The 16,936-nt window shown below is 42.6% G+C and overlaps 1 protein-coding gene across 5 annotated transcripts in view; it reads right to left on the minus strand.

The window, feature by feature from the left end:
- LOC140485661 (serine/threonine-protein phosphatase 2A 55 kDa regulatory subunit B gamma isoform) overlaps positions 1–16,936 on the minus strand; it is a 337,293-nt gene that overhangs the window by 34,181 nt on the left and 286,176 nt on the right. For all 5 annotated transcript variants that reach the window (XM_072584052.1, XM_072584050.1, XM_072584051.1 and 2 more), the window contains one exon: positions 1,984–2,153. In XM_072584052.1, the coding sequence (XP_072440153.1) occupies positions 1,984–2,153 (170 nt within the window). The remainder of the gene's footprint in view (positions 1–1,983; positions 2,154–16,936) is intronic.

The following is a 16,936-nucleotide window of genomic DNA, read 5'->3' on the forward strand; positions in this document are numbered from 1 at the left end:
ATGGCCTTGTGGCAAAGATCATGATTTTTGTACAAGATAGAATCCTGGCTGTTGTCTGTCTCACTTACTGGACGGAGCACCCTGGGGACACTAGACAGTTATCTAGGGCATGCTTAATGGAAGTAAGTGTCTTTTAGGCACTTAGCTGGCCACCCTCAGGCCTCCCTTGATCTAGACAAAAGTGAGGTGATGTATTTTGGAAGATTTAATGTAGGAGGGAAGTAAACGGTGGAACCCTTAGAAATATTAACATACCAAGGTCCACAGTTCTCTATAAGTGTTAGTATTAGTCAATAAAGTGGTCAAAATGGCATGCTTTCTTCATTGGTTGGGCCATAGAGTATAAAAATGGCAAGCCATGTTGCAGTTGTATAGCTTTTATTTAGGCCACACTTGGATTATTGCGTACTGGTCACCACCCTGTCAGGAGGATCTAGAGGCTTTGCTGAGGGTGCAGAGAAGGTTTACCAAGATGGTGCCCAGTTTGGATGGTATTAGCCATAGGAGAGATTGGACAAACCAGGTTTGTTTTCACGTGAACATCAGAGGATCTAAAGGTGGCCTGATAGAGGTTTAGAAACTACAAGAGGCATGGCAAGAATGGGCAGTCAAAGTCTTTTTCTCAGGGTAGAAATGTCAATTACTAGCAGGAAAGTTTAAAGATATATGAGAGGCAAGTAATTTTACACAGTGAATGGTAAGTGCCTGAAATGTGCTGGCAGAGGAGGTGGTAGAAGCAGATACAATAACAGTGTTTAAGAGATATCTTAACAGATATATGAATAGACAGGGAATAGAAGCTTACAGACTGTGTAGATGAAAAATGTTTTTAAGTTGAGAAAGGTGTCAGGTGTCAGCACGGGCTTGTGGGCTTGTCCCTGTGCTGCACTGTTCTTTGGTCCCCATGATCGAAGTCCTCAGTGGCAGAAGTTCCACCCACAAGAGCTGTTAACCAATGCAAAGCCAGGAGCTCCTCATTGCTGCCTTAGACCCAGGTTCGAATCCCACCACGGCGAATTGAATTCAATAAAAATCTGGAATTAGGAATCTAATGATGACCACGAATCCACAGTCGATTGCCGTGAATTGCCATTTTAGATTTGGAAACTATCATCCTTACCTGATATGGCCTACATGTGACTCCAGACATTGTTGACTCTTAACTGCCCTCTGGGCAATTAGGGATGGGCAATAAATGCTGGTCTTACCAGTGATGCGCCCATCCCATGAATGAAGCAAACAAGAACAACAGTAGGCCACCTCTGCCATTTTGGGCCTGGCTTATGGTTCGTGCTGTGAACGGTGCACTGAATCCTGACCAATGCAACTTTCTCGCACAGTTCTCTGCCCCTACTAAAAAGCTTTAGCAGGCAACAGATCATTTTCTATTCGATTCTGTTGCTCATGGCATCCCAGAAAGAGCGAGGAATCCCAGAAAGATGCTGCAAAATGCATCTAAGTAATTCTACTTCTGGTCAGTTATTTGTCCCATTGTTGCATGCACAGAACTCTACCAAAGAAGGCTGAAAGAAATTCATTGTCTGTAATAAAGACCAAAGTAAAATCCTGTCAGACTTCATCCTTTGAAAAGTACCTTGAAAGCTTTTGAACTTTATTCAAACTATAAGGTTCTCCTGTATGTACAACTGAAATCAGGAATTGGTGAAGAAAAAGGATTTTTCTTTATCAGTTTGTCAGACATCTCCATCTTAGACACGTTACAATGTCAACATTTCACAATTTTCCCCATTAAATAAGTGCTCATTAGGGCACAAATGGCCCCTACACACTCCCCCATTGCAGATTTTCAGGGACTGCTTTTTGGTTTTCAGGAGTTCCATTTTCAAAAGCAGCAAATAGGTGGGAATAGCTCCACCTCCAAGTTCCTCTCCAGGATTCTCATCATCCTGGACACCATCCCGTGGACACTGTGACATAAAGATTACAACTACATTGGACTTCCGAATGTTCAATATGGAATACCTGATAGGTTTCTATAGGCTTGGTTTCCATGTTCAGATCCCACACTTTGACAGTGAGGTAATCTCGTGTCATCATGTACCGGCCACTGTGACTGAACTTCACATCAGACACTGAAGAGGTTATCTCTGAGAAGAAGAATCTGTTACTGGGATCCTCTGGCTCCTCAAACACTGCAGGGGAAAAGAACATCAGTAAGTGCTCCCCCTATGTTCCACAAAATCATCACCAATCCATACAAGAGATATTAAAAAAACATACAGTCACTGTTAATCTACTGGAACATGACTCGCCACCTTGATGCATACAGTTTCTTCTGGAGCACTGTGGAATTGATAGGTGGTAAACTGTTTGAAAGGCCAGTTTCTATGGCAACAGAAGCCATGATTGTACAACCAGTCCTTTGGCAATTTGAACTGAGCTTAGAATTTTCAGTTAAGTCTTGTTTAGAAGATGAATTTAACAAATGTACGCAGCCATGAGATGAGCTAAACAATTGGATGGATGCATTTTATTTAAAAGGCTTCCTAAGCTCCTCATACACCCAGTTCTAGCCTCCATTTTAAGAGGCTTTAAAAGCATCAGTGAATGTAAGTTAATGACTTTATTGATATAATTATACAACAGATCCACTCTGAGTCCTTGACAAAACTATTTCATATAGGTCACTATGCACAGCAAGCAATCATGTTTAATTGCAATATTACCCTCAGGCTATTTATTAGCATAGATTCTTTCTGGACTGTTTCACCCAGCATGGTGCCAATCCAATAAAGTGAGAAAAACAACATTCTGAGCACTGAAGTTATTACCTCGGTCTCAGATTCTACATTGCTGGTAAATGCAAAAACAGACAAAGCATTCAACACATCTGTTCTGAAACACGAGGAGAATATGGCGACACCTCTTCAGAAGTAAAATTCAACCTGGAGACAAGGCTAATCTCTGAACTGATTCATGCAGGCAGATAATCAAAAGAATTAGGAGCAGAAAGAGGATTTCCAAACATTCAATCCTGCTCCACTTGATAACCTTAGACTATTTGCTAGTCAAAAGTCTATCTCTGTCACAAAAGATATTCAAAGACCCTGCCTCCACCAACTCTCTGGAAGACTCTCAACCCTCAAAATATTTCTCATCTCCATCTTAAGTTTTTAAACTAATGTTATGGACTAGGCCAGACCACTTAAAACATTCTTAGGCAGGCAGCTCAGACCATAACTTTGCAACTTTGGGAATTATCCGAAGTTAGCCAGATTGACTACTAGGTTTTAAAACAGACAAAATTTATTCACAAAATTACACAATGAAACATAAAGAACAGAATCAAGAACCCCTACAGAACTCAGTCTATCCAAACTGGCCTTAATTATGCTGTTCTCAACATACACAAGAGTCCCAATAAGCAAACTCCTTTAAAAAACAGTAAAAATGGAATAAATGCTTACAGGTTGAAGTTAGAAGGGCAGAAGGAGAGAGAGAGCCTGTTTGTACACAGCTCATGTTGAACTCCTAACTAGTTCTGGACTGAACTGCTCAGTTAGAGAGCTGACCACTCCCCTTTCATTGTGCATGTCAATTCTAAAACATGACGACTTTGGCCTGAAGTCTCATCTGTTTACATGAAAACAAAAGGCCTCAAAACCTTTTTCATCTTTGTACCAAACTAGTCACCTTGGAGCCAGGAGCTGTTTATGACCCCTCTGAAAAAAAATCAAGGACACAGTATCCTTGAGAAAAGGAACAGCTTTTTTAAAAAGGGACCATCTTTGTGACACTAAGTCTCCTAGTTCCAGGGGGAACAACGAATAAGAACAGAGTTAAACTGTACCATCTCAACTTAATTTGGACAAATTTAAATTCAAATTAATGTGGTCTCATCATTACTTGCTGCAATGGGAGGATTCAAAAATTAAAAATACTGTGACAGGAATCCAATAGTCCCTTCAAAATGTCTTCTAATCAACATTCTAAATTTGCATTTACACAAATTCATTTATGTCCCTGCGCTCATTACTTTAAGAGATTACCTTTCAAGCCAGGTGAAAGACATCTAGTCGGAACACTGAAAACCACTGCCGTCCTTGGCGAGGGAGGACATTTGAATATCGATTCAGTTATGCCTAAAAATAATTTGACTCTTATTGCAGATGCTTAATCTTTCATTTAAACAGGGTTACCATATATACTTGAGCAACAGTCAAATTTGTTTGACTGCTTTTTAAGGCTAAATTTATTGGGTTGACTATTACATGGATATTACTTCTGATGGCTGAAATTCATGCCTGTCAAAATTCATATCTTATTAGCAGAAGCCCAATTGATCTGTAAACAAATTAAGAAAAAAGAAGGAATTATGGTAATTCTGAAAACCCCGGAACAGAAGCAGAGCCGGACAACCGGCAGACTGGAAAGCTGGAGCGGGACCTGATGGCCAGCACACGGACTCATAAACGTTGATCTGTTATCTAACAACAACTAGGATTGATGCTTATACAAGATGCATGGAATTTTCCAGATTATTTGGCCAAAAAAAAAAGAGGTCAACCTTTACATGAGATCGACAATTATTTGAGTAAGTACAGTACTTTTTTTTCCTGCAGTAACAAGCATAGTCCCAAATCATATCAATTCACTTTAGATCCTTTGAAAATGAAAGAAAGTAATCGGCTGCATATTTCACAAAGGAACTGCTGCCCCTTTCCAATTATGAACACATGTTAGTGTGCTACATGCTTGGAAAGCCTTAATGAATATGTCAGAATGCCTCTGAGGTAGACTGTGATATAACTGTGACCGCATTAACAACACGGTAGGACTCCGAAGAAAGGTTAGAAATGGTACAGCTCAGAGCTGTTAATAATTTTGCAAAAAATATTGTTTAAAAGAAACCTAGAAATCTGGCCTGAGATAGTTTGAAGAACAACCTTCTTCAAGCTAAAACAAGAACCATGAGAAACACATTATCTTTACAATTACTTTGTGCAAATGTAATTGTGCCAGCCTCCACTACTTCCTCCCATACACCCTCTGTATGAAAAGGGTGCCCCTTAGATCTTTCCACTCTCACCTTAAACCTTTGCCCTCTAGTTTTGGACTCTCCCACTCCAGAGAAAAGAACTCATCTACTCACCCTTTTCATGCCCCTCATGATTTTACAAACCTGGATAAAGTCACCCCGCAGCCTCCGATGCTCCAGGAAAAATATCCCCAGCCTATTCAGCCTCTCCCTATAGCACAAACCCTCCAACCCTGGCAATATCCTTGTAAATCTTTTCTGAATCCTTTCAAGTTTCACAACATCTTTCTTATAGTGAGGAGGTGAGAACCAAATGCAGTATCCCAAGAGTTGCCCAACCAATGTCCTGCACAGTCGCAACATGACATCCCAATTCCTATACTCAATGCACTGACCAATAAAGGCAAGCGTACATACGGCCAGATATTGACAATACTCCAAAGAAGCTACAGTCTAGTGTGGAAGCAATCAGCATTGGTAAAACATTCATGAAAATGAGCAATGTGCCTTATTCCCTAAGCCCCACGAATGAGCCTTACATTTTGTGATCACATGACTCACCCTCTTCGATGCAGGAAAAGTGATGCAATCACTATTATAGTTACTCTAAAATCAACCTGAAAGGTTGAAATTTGAACCTAGACCTTCCAGCTAAGGGGTATGGACACTACCACTACGCCACAAGACCTCCCTGAAATAATTTTGATCAGTCTGTTTAGACGCGTTGTGACACATCTCTGGAGCAGATGGAACTTGAACCCAGGCTTTTTGAGTCAAAGACAAGGACACCACCACTCTACCGCTCCAACAGCAGCCCACCACATATTATATCCTCTAATAATGCCATCTATCATAAAAGCATTATCCTCACATTTCCAAGACCTCTAAATAACCAAGAACAAATATTTCTTATAACATGCCGTCCTGCACTCTAAAGATTCAGTGGAGTGACCAAGTCAGTTAGCAAATGTAAACATGAATCTTGTTTAAAACTTTGGTAACATACTCAGTTTAAGTTGATGAATTCAAATTCTTGGTACTTCTTTGAAGCTGACAAGCCGAGTCGAAATTGCTCCCAAAATTAAACAGTCACAATTGCTTTACACACACCATTCAGCACCTTTAGAGTCATTAAGTTAGCAAATCCAACTCTTCCTAAGAAGCTGTTCTACTAATTGCCTCATTAGCAAATAATCAAAGTTAGCTGTTTAAAAATGAAGTAAAAAGATAGCTCAAGCCAAATTCTAAAACGTTACATCAAGCCAATAGAATACACTATAAATTAGCACTAATATCAAAACTCTACAGTTTGAAACTACCCAAAAATAGAAATACTACTTCTTTGCTAAAGTTCACCAATTTTTCTTCACTAGTTTGTTTGAGTTATATCTCAAAGGAGTTGTATAATCTCAAATGATATGTGACCTATTGATGGGGGCCCTAACTTTCTGCTAGGTAATGGTAAAATTGCCATAGTCTTAACAGACGATAGGCTGCTCTCCCAATTGAGGGAGTCAACTTGTGGTGGTTTAAACTGACGGTCACCGCACCTCAGGTGGAGGGAAGAGGTTGAGAAGGAGAATCCTCAGTTGGTGTCAAATTGAACCCACGCTGTTGACGTCACTGTGTATCACAACTCAGCCTTCAACCACCTGAGCCAAACTGAACTCATCTCTGAGCCAGGAGGCCTTGGCTAAAGACCCAGCTGCTCCAGAGGGGCATAACATTTCTGAAATGAATGATTAGAAAGGATCTATAATCTCAAATGAACGGAAACTCAGTAACTCATATCTCCTCATGCAGTGGATTCCGGAGCACCATGAGTGTCCCTACACCCCAAGGACAGCTGCAGTTCATGAAGGCAGCTCACTGCCACCGGCTCCAGGACAAATAAGGATAGAGATAGGGAGGACTGCTGATGCTGAAGAAGTCAGAGTCCGTAAAGTGTGGAGCTGGAAACAGCATAGCAGGGCCAACAGCATCAGAAGAGTAGGAGTGTCGACGTTTTGGGCAAGACCCTTCATCAGGGCTGGTCCAGTCTTGATGAAGGGTCCTACTCGAAACACTGACTCTCCTGCTCCTCTAATGCTGCTTGATGTGCTGTGCTTTTTTCTAATTAAGGACGGACAATAATTCATGCATCCCACGATGGAATTTTAAAAATTTCATTTGGTTACTGCTGTAGCTTCTTTGGTATTTGCTCATGTGGTGTCAGCACGATTGCTGATCTTCAGCTGCCTTTGAGAAGATGGTGGTGAGCCACCTTTGTTCTGAAGTCTGTGTAATGTGGGTACACACAGGGTACTGTTCAGCAGAGAATCCAGGACTTTGACCCGATAACCATAAAGGAATTAATCTGGAAAAAGAGCAATCTGAGAGTACAGAAATTCTCTGGCGGAGGCTAACAGGTCCTCTTAAAAGAAATCCAGTTCCTTCCACATAAAAGTTGAATTTCTGATAACAATGTGAAAAAAAATCCAGAAAACAAAACGTGAAACCTGCAAAGTATTAATTAATGTAATTTCCAATGATGGCCTGAAGTGGTTTCACCCTTTGACATGGGCAGTGTGCATTTTGTCTGTTTACAGCCCCTTATCTGGAGTGAATTCTATGACAAATATGGCATGGACAGTCTTGCTCCTCACTATATTGTGGGGAAAATTCTCATCCAGTTCGGGAACCTTACAGCCTCCAACTCCAGTCGCCCTTTCTCAGCAACAAAGGGAGGCGAGAGCATTGTCTGCTTGGGACTTTGCTCTGAGGTGGGGGGGGTCGCTCAATGTTGAGGACTACCTATAGACCCCTGAAACATCCGAGCCCTTTCTCCACGTTCTTGCAGGAAAGAATCAGTTCTATGGCCTTCTCATGGGACATATCTGGTGTAGTCAGTCGCTTCCTTCCAGCAGTCAGTGTCAATTATAACATATAAAAGGCTGCATTTATGAACAATGCCCATACTGTGTGGAAAAAACATGTGATATTACTCCAGTTATTGTTACAGCTAATGAGGCACAGAGGTCAGACTCTCAAACACCCACGCAATACTCTGACACATTATTTCTGTGTGTATGTGTACCTTTTTGAAAGAGGGAGGAATAGAGACATTCCCACACACCGTGTCTTGCTCACACACACGCCATTGGATTGCCAACACCAGCCAATTTGATTAATACAGGGAATAACATATTGGAATCTATGAGTGTCACAATATTGGATAAATTAAGCAAGCATTGCCCTATGGGGAGTGCAAGCAGTTTTGACCATCCAATTCCACTCTATCAGAATCTTAAATCTGAATCACAGTGATGAGTCATTGATGCCACCTGCACAGGTAGCAGTGGCCATCTTTACCAACCATTTTGGCCATGTAATCACACCTTGTGTACATAACGACTGATTTCACAAATGGCTGCCATTGAAATAACATATAGGAAGTTATCCATAATTTCTCCAACTGTGCTCCCCATGTGCTCCAGCCCCAAAGCTGTCATATTATTTCTTATAAAGTTTTCTCTCATTTGACCTTACCTAGAGGATGGTCTTAATTGCAAATGGTCGAGCCATCGTCATAACATAACTGGGTTATTGCATCTTTGAGGTTTGCTTAAAACAGGTAAAATATTTTTTAAAATACAATATATCAGACTGGATTTTCTGAGGAATGACAATCTTATACAAATTGCCATTCAGTTCCTTTTGTTAAGCAACAAAAGAGCTCTGCAACAGGAGAGTCTAATAAGGGCAAATTGAGAAATGCCAAGTCATACTTCCACTCAGAGGTCACATATAGAACAGAACAAATCAGGAGTAAGCACCCCCTTTCACAGCAGTCAGCTGTCGTATTCTGAAACAGAGTCATACAGTCATATAGCGTGGAAATAAACCCTTCGGCCCAACTCACCCATGTTGACCCAGTTTTCTAAACTGAACTGGTCTCACTTGAGCTAGTAACTTATCACTTAATCGCAATCGTCCAAAATCTCTCATTCAAATGAATACTTTTGGAAAGTTACAGGTGTCGTGGAATTGCATAGTGGAATCTTCAATTTTCCAGGCAATTCTTTTGGAATCTGCTAAGCTGGGAATTCCGCAGAGGCCCATGCACAACTCCTATCAATGCTTCAGAAATGGTTATCCAACAAACAGAAAATCAGGAGCATCAAAGTTCAACATGAAATTGTTGTCAGAGTTTAAACTAAACTGATGTTTCTTTGTCCTCATCATCACAGAATCCCGACAGTGTGGAAACAGGACGCTCAGCCCAGCAAGACCCCCCAAAGAGTATCCCACCCACATCTGCTCCCTTATTGTTCTACATTTACCCCTGACTAATGCAGCTAACCTACACATCCCTGAACACTACGGGCAATTTAACATGGCCAATTCACCTAACCTGCACATCTTTGGATTGTGGGAGGAAACCGGAGTACCCGGAGGAAACCCACCCTGACACGGGGAGAATGTGCAAACTCCACACAGACAGAGAGTCACCAGAGGCTGGAATCGAGTCCCTAGTGCCATGAGGCAGCAGTGTAACCACTGAGCTACCGTGACATTAAGACCACTGACATCAGTCAAGTATAAATAGTTTATGGGGCTGTCTACATTTTGCCACAGCCCAGGGCAAAAAAACCCTGGCAGCTAGTGCTTTATTTTGGGGAGGAAGTGGATGAGGATGGTGATCTAATGAGAATACTATTGCATTAGATCACCAAAGATCGAATGCAGATACTCTACAAAAGGAATGTCTTTGTTCCACTCAACTCCACAGGGCTGCTTTCCAAATTAAAACTGTGGAAAATACCTTCTGAATTAGGTCATGGTCTATTTGCAATGTGTCCAAAATTAGAAGGGATCTTTCCACCTCACAGAAATGAGCTTTGAAAGGAGCAGCCAAGACCAGGATGACTTTGTGACATCCTGCTGGGCAAAATCACTGACTTATGCTGTTTTGCCTCAGGCTCCCACTCACCACATAGCATGAACCTCTGGGAGCATTTGCTCCCACAGTATGGTATTCTATTTATAACTCAACGCTAATAAATAATCTATCACATTTCCTAACCTCAGTGGAAATCCAAGAAAGACACATTTCTATTACTGTCATTGGTAGTGCTGCAAGTCATATCTTTTATTGTCAGTAAGCCGACTGAACAAGCCAACCTTAACAGGGGTTTTCCAATTCTGTCAAATGCCATCAGATTGCTGTCAGAAATGTTATATTCACTTCCCTTAGCATCTCACTAGGGATTAACTGGTGAATAGCTGAGCCACAAAGACCAATGGCTGGCTGGGGGTTATCCTCAGGGGACAGGAAACAGACCAGAACCACTCCCAGGTGTCAAACCTGCCTCCAGGCAGAAACACTCACTCACAAGAGGGATGTACTTTTAACTGTCCTGGAGACATACTTGCCATCCAATTAAGGATTTAACAGGCTGGCTCTTAAAAAGAACAGAGGACTGTGTTTTTAGAGGGGTTTGGGAGGGTGGGGTTGCAGCGACCAGCTAAATACCAATATAGTGCATGAGACAGAAATAAGCTTACTAATGACTGCACATTGAGGAGGTCCTGTGTGCATATCCTCATTAGCTTTACTCTTCAGAGCACTGAAAATCACATTAGAACATTCCTGAGCCACTTTGAATACTTCAATAACACATTTCGATTGCCACATACTCAGGTGGTCAGAACGTGTGGTGCTGGAAAAGCTTAGCCAGTCAGGAACAGGAAAGTCAACGCTTTGAGCATAAGCTCTTCATCAGGAATGAGAGTCAGAAGTCGACATTTCGAGTGTAAGCTCTTCATCAGGAATCACATTCCTGATGAAGAGCTTATGCTTGAAATGTCAACTTTTCTGCTCCACGGATGCTGCCTGATCTGCTGTGCTTTACACGTGCCACACCTTTGGACTCCTCACCTTTCTCCCACTTGCTTGTATGACACTGCTAAGAGGTCACAGTACTGAGCAGACTTTGGCTTTTTAGATATTTCCTAATCCACCTGCTCAGTGATGTTATTACACACCTCTGGAATAGACAGGCCATGAACTTGGTTCTCCTGGTTCACAGGGAGGGACACTACCACTCCACAAGAGCCATCTACCTCGGCTTTGTATTGTAATTTACCTAATTGAACTATTACGGTTTTCAGATAGATAGCCAGGAATGAAAGGGAGTGATTACCAGTGTCCACTAAAATCAAGCAACTAATGAGACAGTACCAGTGCTAAAATGCAAATGATACAGTTGGCCTGATGTGAAACACCAAACAGGGACTGCAGCAACCCCAATGCAGAGAGAATAATGAGAAGGTCAATCCAAATGCGACAATGCTAATCCCAGATTGAGAAAATGTGCCTGGCCATTGTCATAGAACATTACAGCACAGTACAGGCCCTTCGGCCCTTAATGTTGTGCTGACCTGTGAAATTAATCAGATGCCGATCTAAACTACACCGTTCCATTATTATCCATATGTATGTCCAAAGCCCATTTAAATGCCCTAAATGTCGGCAAGTCTACGACTGCTGCAGGCAGCTGTTCCACGCCCCTACTACTCAGGGAAGAAACTACCTCTGATATCTGTCCTATATCTATCACCCCTCAATTTAAAGCTACGTCTCCTCATGTTAGCCTTCACCAACTGAGGAAAAAGGCTCTCACTCTCGACCCTGATTTTCTGATTATCTTAAGCATCTCTATTATTTCTCTCCAACAAAAACAGCCTCAGTTCCCTCAGCCTTTCCTTGTAAGACCCTCCTTCCATACCAAGCAACATCCTCGTAAACCTCCTCCGAACCCTTTCCAAAGCTTCCACATCCTTCCTATGATGCGGTGACCAGAACTGTACACAATACTCCAGGTGCGGCCTTACCAGTGTCTGGTACAGCTGAAGCATGACCTTGTAGCTCTGAAATGCAAGTCCCCCTACAGACAACTTTCCACTACTATCTTTGATTGGCCCCAATCTTACTCCAGTCACTCTTTTATTCCTGATATGCCTGTAGAAGGCCTTAGGGTTTTCCTTGATCCTATCCGCCAACAAATTCTCATGTCCCCTCCTGGCTCTTCTTAGCCCTCTCTTTCGATCTTTTTTGGCCAAATTATAACACTCAAGCGCCCTAACTGAGCCTTCACGCCTCATCCTCACATAAGCCTTCTTCTTTCTCTTGACAAGAACTTCTTTAGTAAATCACGGCTCCTCTAAAACTACCTCCCTGTCTGATAGAAATAGACTTGTCAAGGACCCGCAGTAGCTGTTCCATGAATAAGCTCCACATTTCAACTGTGTCCATCCCTGCAGTTTCTTTCCCCATCCTATTCATCCTAAATCTTGCCTAATTGCATCATAATTGCCTTTCCCATTTCTTTGCATGTAAACATTTTTATCAATGCCTACCTGGAAGAGACAAAGTGACAATCGAGTTCAAATACAAGCCATCTCAAAGCATTTTAGTGAAGTTACTCAGTTATAGAGATATCTGGATGCGACATGCAAGTGAAACAAATGACCTGATGTTGAGAACAGTACTCCCCACAAGAGAGGAGACTATGACAGTGAGACAAAAGATGCTATGACAGAGCAGCCTGACTTGTTCTGAAAACCATCAACCCAGGAGAAATCATAAATCTGTCAGACAAGAACCTTTTCTCAAATCAAACAATTGGTCAACAAGATGCAAGTCTCCAAGTGCAGCAGGAAACAGTGATGGAGGTGTGGTCCGTAAATAGCTAGGATATCCCTGGGGTCACAAGTGCATACTGGGCAAGCAGATGCGAATTGAAAACTCAAAGGAAATATAGTCATCGAACAAAGAGCAAAGAAGAATACAGCAAAGTAATAGGCCCTTCGGCCCTCCAAACCTGCGCTGACACATTTTGCCCTTACGTATTAAAACAGTCTTCACTGACAGGATCTGTGTCTCTCTATCCCTGTATTCCGCCAGGTGAATCTTGAACGCTGCTGTTGTGTCTGCTTCCACCACCTCCTCTGGCAGCACATCCCAGGCACTCACCCCCTTTGTGAGAAAAATGTGCCTTGCACATTTTTTAAATACCTCCTCATCACTCCACCCTGAACCTGTGTCCCGCAGTAATTGACTGCTCCACTCTGGGAAAAAGTCTCACATATTCCACTCTCTCTATACCATTCATAGATCACAAACAGCAGAGGTCCTCATCATCCCCAAGACGTTGAGGTGAAAGCCACTGAAACATTAACGTAAGCCACCGAAGAAGTGAGTCAAGTCTGAAAAAGGCAAGTCAAGTGCTCTGTTGGCCAAAGAAGAGCAGAGAAATCAAAACCCACAGTAGTCTGTGCAGTACTTATTGTGAGTACCAAGCTAACAAGCTCAGGACAGAGAGACCATGAATGTAACTGTAGACTCTGTGAATTGAGGATGTTGTTTTTCATTAATGAAGTATTTGATCGCTTCACCTGGACTCACCACATAAACACAATGGCAACAAGAGCAGGTCAGAGGCTAGGAATACTCTAGTGAGTAACTCACCTCCTGACTGATCAATGCCTGTCCACTTCCACAAGTCGGGAGTGTGATGGAATACTCCCCCCACCCCCACCCCCCTTGCCTGGATGAGTGCAGCCACAACAACACTCAAGAAGCTTGACACCATCCAAGAGAAAGCAGCCCGCTCAATTCACATTGCATCCACAAGTATCCACTCCCTCCACCACTGACGGTCAGTAGCAGCAGTGTGTACTACTCCTACTACTACAAGTTGCACTGCAGAAATTCACCAAAATCCTCAGACAGCACCTTCCAAACCCACGACCACTTCTATTTAGAAGGACAAGGGCAGCAAATATATAGGAACACCATCACCTCCCCTCCAAGCCACTCACCATCCTGACTTGGAAATATATTGCCATTTCTTCACTGTTGCTGGGTCAAAACCCTGGAATTCCCTCCCTAATGGCATAGTGGCTATACCCACAGCACATGGATGCAGCTGTTCAAGAAAGCAGCTCACTACCATCTTCTCAAGGGACAGGCAATAAATGCTGGCCAGCCAGCAACACCCACATCCCACAAAATGAAGAAATAAAAACAACTGGGAGATTCAACATCATACATCATTGCCACACTATGGCCAATCAAATAGAAAAGCTGAGGCAGCCATGAGAATCACCAATGGAATCAGAAGGAAATTTATGCTGCAAGGTCAATGAGGCAATCCCCAAGTGGAGAAACATACCTTCCAAGACATGGAAAGTAATCCGGTCTGAAAACTAATATCACGTTGCATTCATACTCCTAAATAGTGGCTCGAGCAGGTAACGTAGAGGCAAGTAGAATCCAATGCGGGCAAATGTGAGGTTACGTGCTTTGTTAAGAATAAAGGTATTGACTATTTGCTAAATGGGGAAAGGCTTCAGGAATCTGAAGCACAAAAGGGATTAGGGAATTCTAGCTCAGAGTTCCGGAGGTTAAACTGTCAGTTCAGTTGGTGGTTAGGAATGCAAATGCAATTTTGGCATTAATTTCAAGAGGGCTAGAATACAAGAGCAGAGGTGTCCTGCTGAAGCTGTATAAGGCTCTGGTCAGACTGCATTTGGAATATCGTGAGCAGTTTTGGTCCCCATTTCTAAGGAAGGATGTGCTGGCATTGGAGGGGGTTCAGAACAGGTTTACAAGAATGACGCCAGAGATGAATGGCTGGTCATATGAGGAGCAGTTGAGGACTCTAGGTCTGTACTCAACTGAGTTTAGAATGATGAGGGGTGGAGGATCTTACTGAAATTTAGAGAACAGTGATAGGCCTGCAGAGAGGGGATGTGGGGAAGATTTGCTGGATTTAACAAGTTTATCTGCGTTCAAACTCATTCAGACAGGCAAGTTAAATCCATGCCTGGATACATGTTGTGAAGTGGCTGTGCCCATGTTGAACTGGAGTGGACAAGGTCAGGAGTCACATGACACCAGGTTATAGTCCAACAGGTTGATTTGAAATCGCAAGCTTTCGGAGCGCAGCCTCTGTCAGGTGAAGTGAAGAAGAACACACAGGCATAGAATTTATAGGCAGAGGGATCAATAGATCACACAAATGGTGCAAGTGAAGTGTCAAATAATAAGTCTTTGCAGGTGAAGGAAAGTGTCCGACAGTGTGAGTAAAGTGTCGACAGCTGAACAGTAAGTGAAGGGGATGACCCATAATCCAAATAATTGAGGCAGAGATATAATCACAAAAAATTAAAAATAAGATGGTGCCAGAGACAAACCAAATATCTGGAATAACATGACAGGTAGAAGAGGTGCATGCCAACGGTCTAATCAAAATAACAAGCAATCCAAAACTCTGCAAACTAATTAAGGTAGAGCAATCATAAGTTATCACGGTGATGGTGTTAAAACAAGACAGTGAGGAAGATTTTACAGATGCAGAACGGTGTGGTGAGGTTACATATAGCACAACATGAACCCAAGGTCGCGGCTAAGGCCCGCTTCATGGGCTCTGAACTTGGCTGTCAGTTTCTGCTCGGCAATTCTATGTGGTTGTGAATTTGCATTTGCAGATACATTCTATTTTGTTCAAAAAGTACATAACTTGTAGACAGTAGTCAATGTAGCATTTTACAAACTCCTGCTTTAGAAATAAAAGACACAGACAGACTCCAAACAAAACCTCACGCCTAAAATACATTTTCTGCCTGGAGGTGTCACCTCCTTTATACTGATAACACCTTAAAGTTATCTCAGGGCAGTGACTTGAAAGAAATTCTGGAATTTGCATATTAATCAATTGAAACCTGTACCTCCATGCTTACTGATTAAATTGAGAGATATCTTAATTGCGTTCAATTTGTGCGCATGGAGTTGTATGACCCTTTGATCTTCTCCTTATAAATTCTGTGCTTAAGTTCTTCCCCTCTCACTAGCACCTGAAGGAACAATTTCAAATTAACCCATTGGATTGCAACCTGGTGTCCTGTGATCTTTTTTTTACCCTGTCCACCCCAATCCAACACCAGCACCTTCACATCTTGTGTATCCTTGGAGTACATTTACCTGAAGATCGGAGATTGAATGCCCCTGACCGCTGAAATATTCCCCAACTGGGAGGGAATATTCCTGTCTGCCTATTGTTGCGTGGTGCCCATTTATCCATTGTTGCAGTGTCTGTTTGGTCTCACCAATATACCATGCCTTGGGCTATTCTTGCCTGCGGTGTAGGAGATAGACAACACTGGCTAAGTCACGAGTATCTTCCGTGTATGTGGTGAGTGGTGTTCCCACATATAAAATGGTAGTGTCTATGTCGACGATCTGACATGTTTTGCAGAGGTTGCTGTGGCAGGTTTGTGGTGTTGTGGTTGATGTCCTGAAGGCTGGGTAGTTTGCTGCGAACGATGGTCTGTTTAAGGTTTGACGGTTGCTTGAAAATGAGAAGTGGGGGCATAGGGATGATCTTGGTGAGATGTTCGCCATCACTGATGACATGTTGAAGGCTGCAAAGAACATGGCGTAGTTTCTCCGCTCTGGGGAAGTACTGGATGACAAAGGGTGCTCTATTGGCTGTGTCCAGTGTCTGTCTTCTGAGGAGGTCGTTGTGGTTTTTCACTGAGGCACGTCAGAATTGGCAATCAATCAGTTGAGCATTGTATCCCATTCCTATAAGGGAATCTTTCAGCATCTTTAGGTGTCCGTCCTGTTCCTCCTACTCCTCATCTGAGCACATTCTGTGTATATGCAGGGCTTGTCAACAGGGGATAGCTTCTTTAACAGGTGCAGCAGTGTGAGGTTTTCCGTCAGCTTGTGTAGAGTGAGGTACTGGGTGTCTGTCCTTGATGGAGATGCCTGTGTCTAGGAATGAGACTGATTCTGAAGAGTAGTCCATGGTAAGTCTGATGGTGGGATGCAACTTGTTGATATTGCTTTGTAGTCATTTCACTGACTCCTCGGCAGGAGCAGAGAGG

This window comes from Chiloscyllium punctatum, chromosome 14 (assembly GCF_047496795.1).
Source record: "Chiloscyllium punctatum isolate Juve2018m chromosome 14, sChiPun1.3, whole genome shotgun sequence".
NCBI classification, from domain to species: domain Eukaryota; kingdom Metazoa; phylum Chordata; class Chondrichthyes; order Orectolobiformes; family Hemiscylliidae; genus Chiloscyllium; species Chiloscyllium punctatum.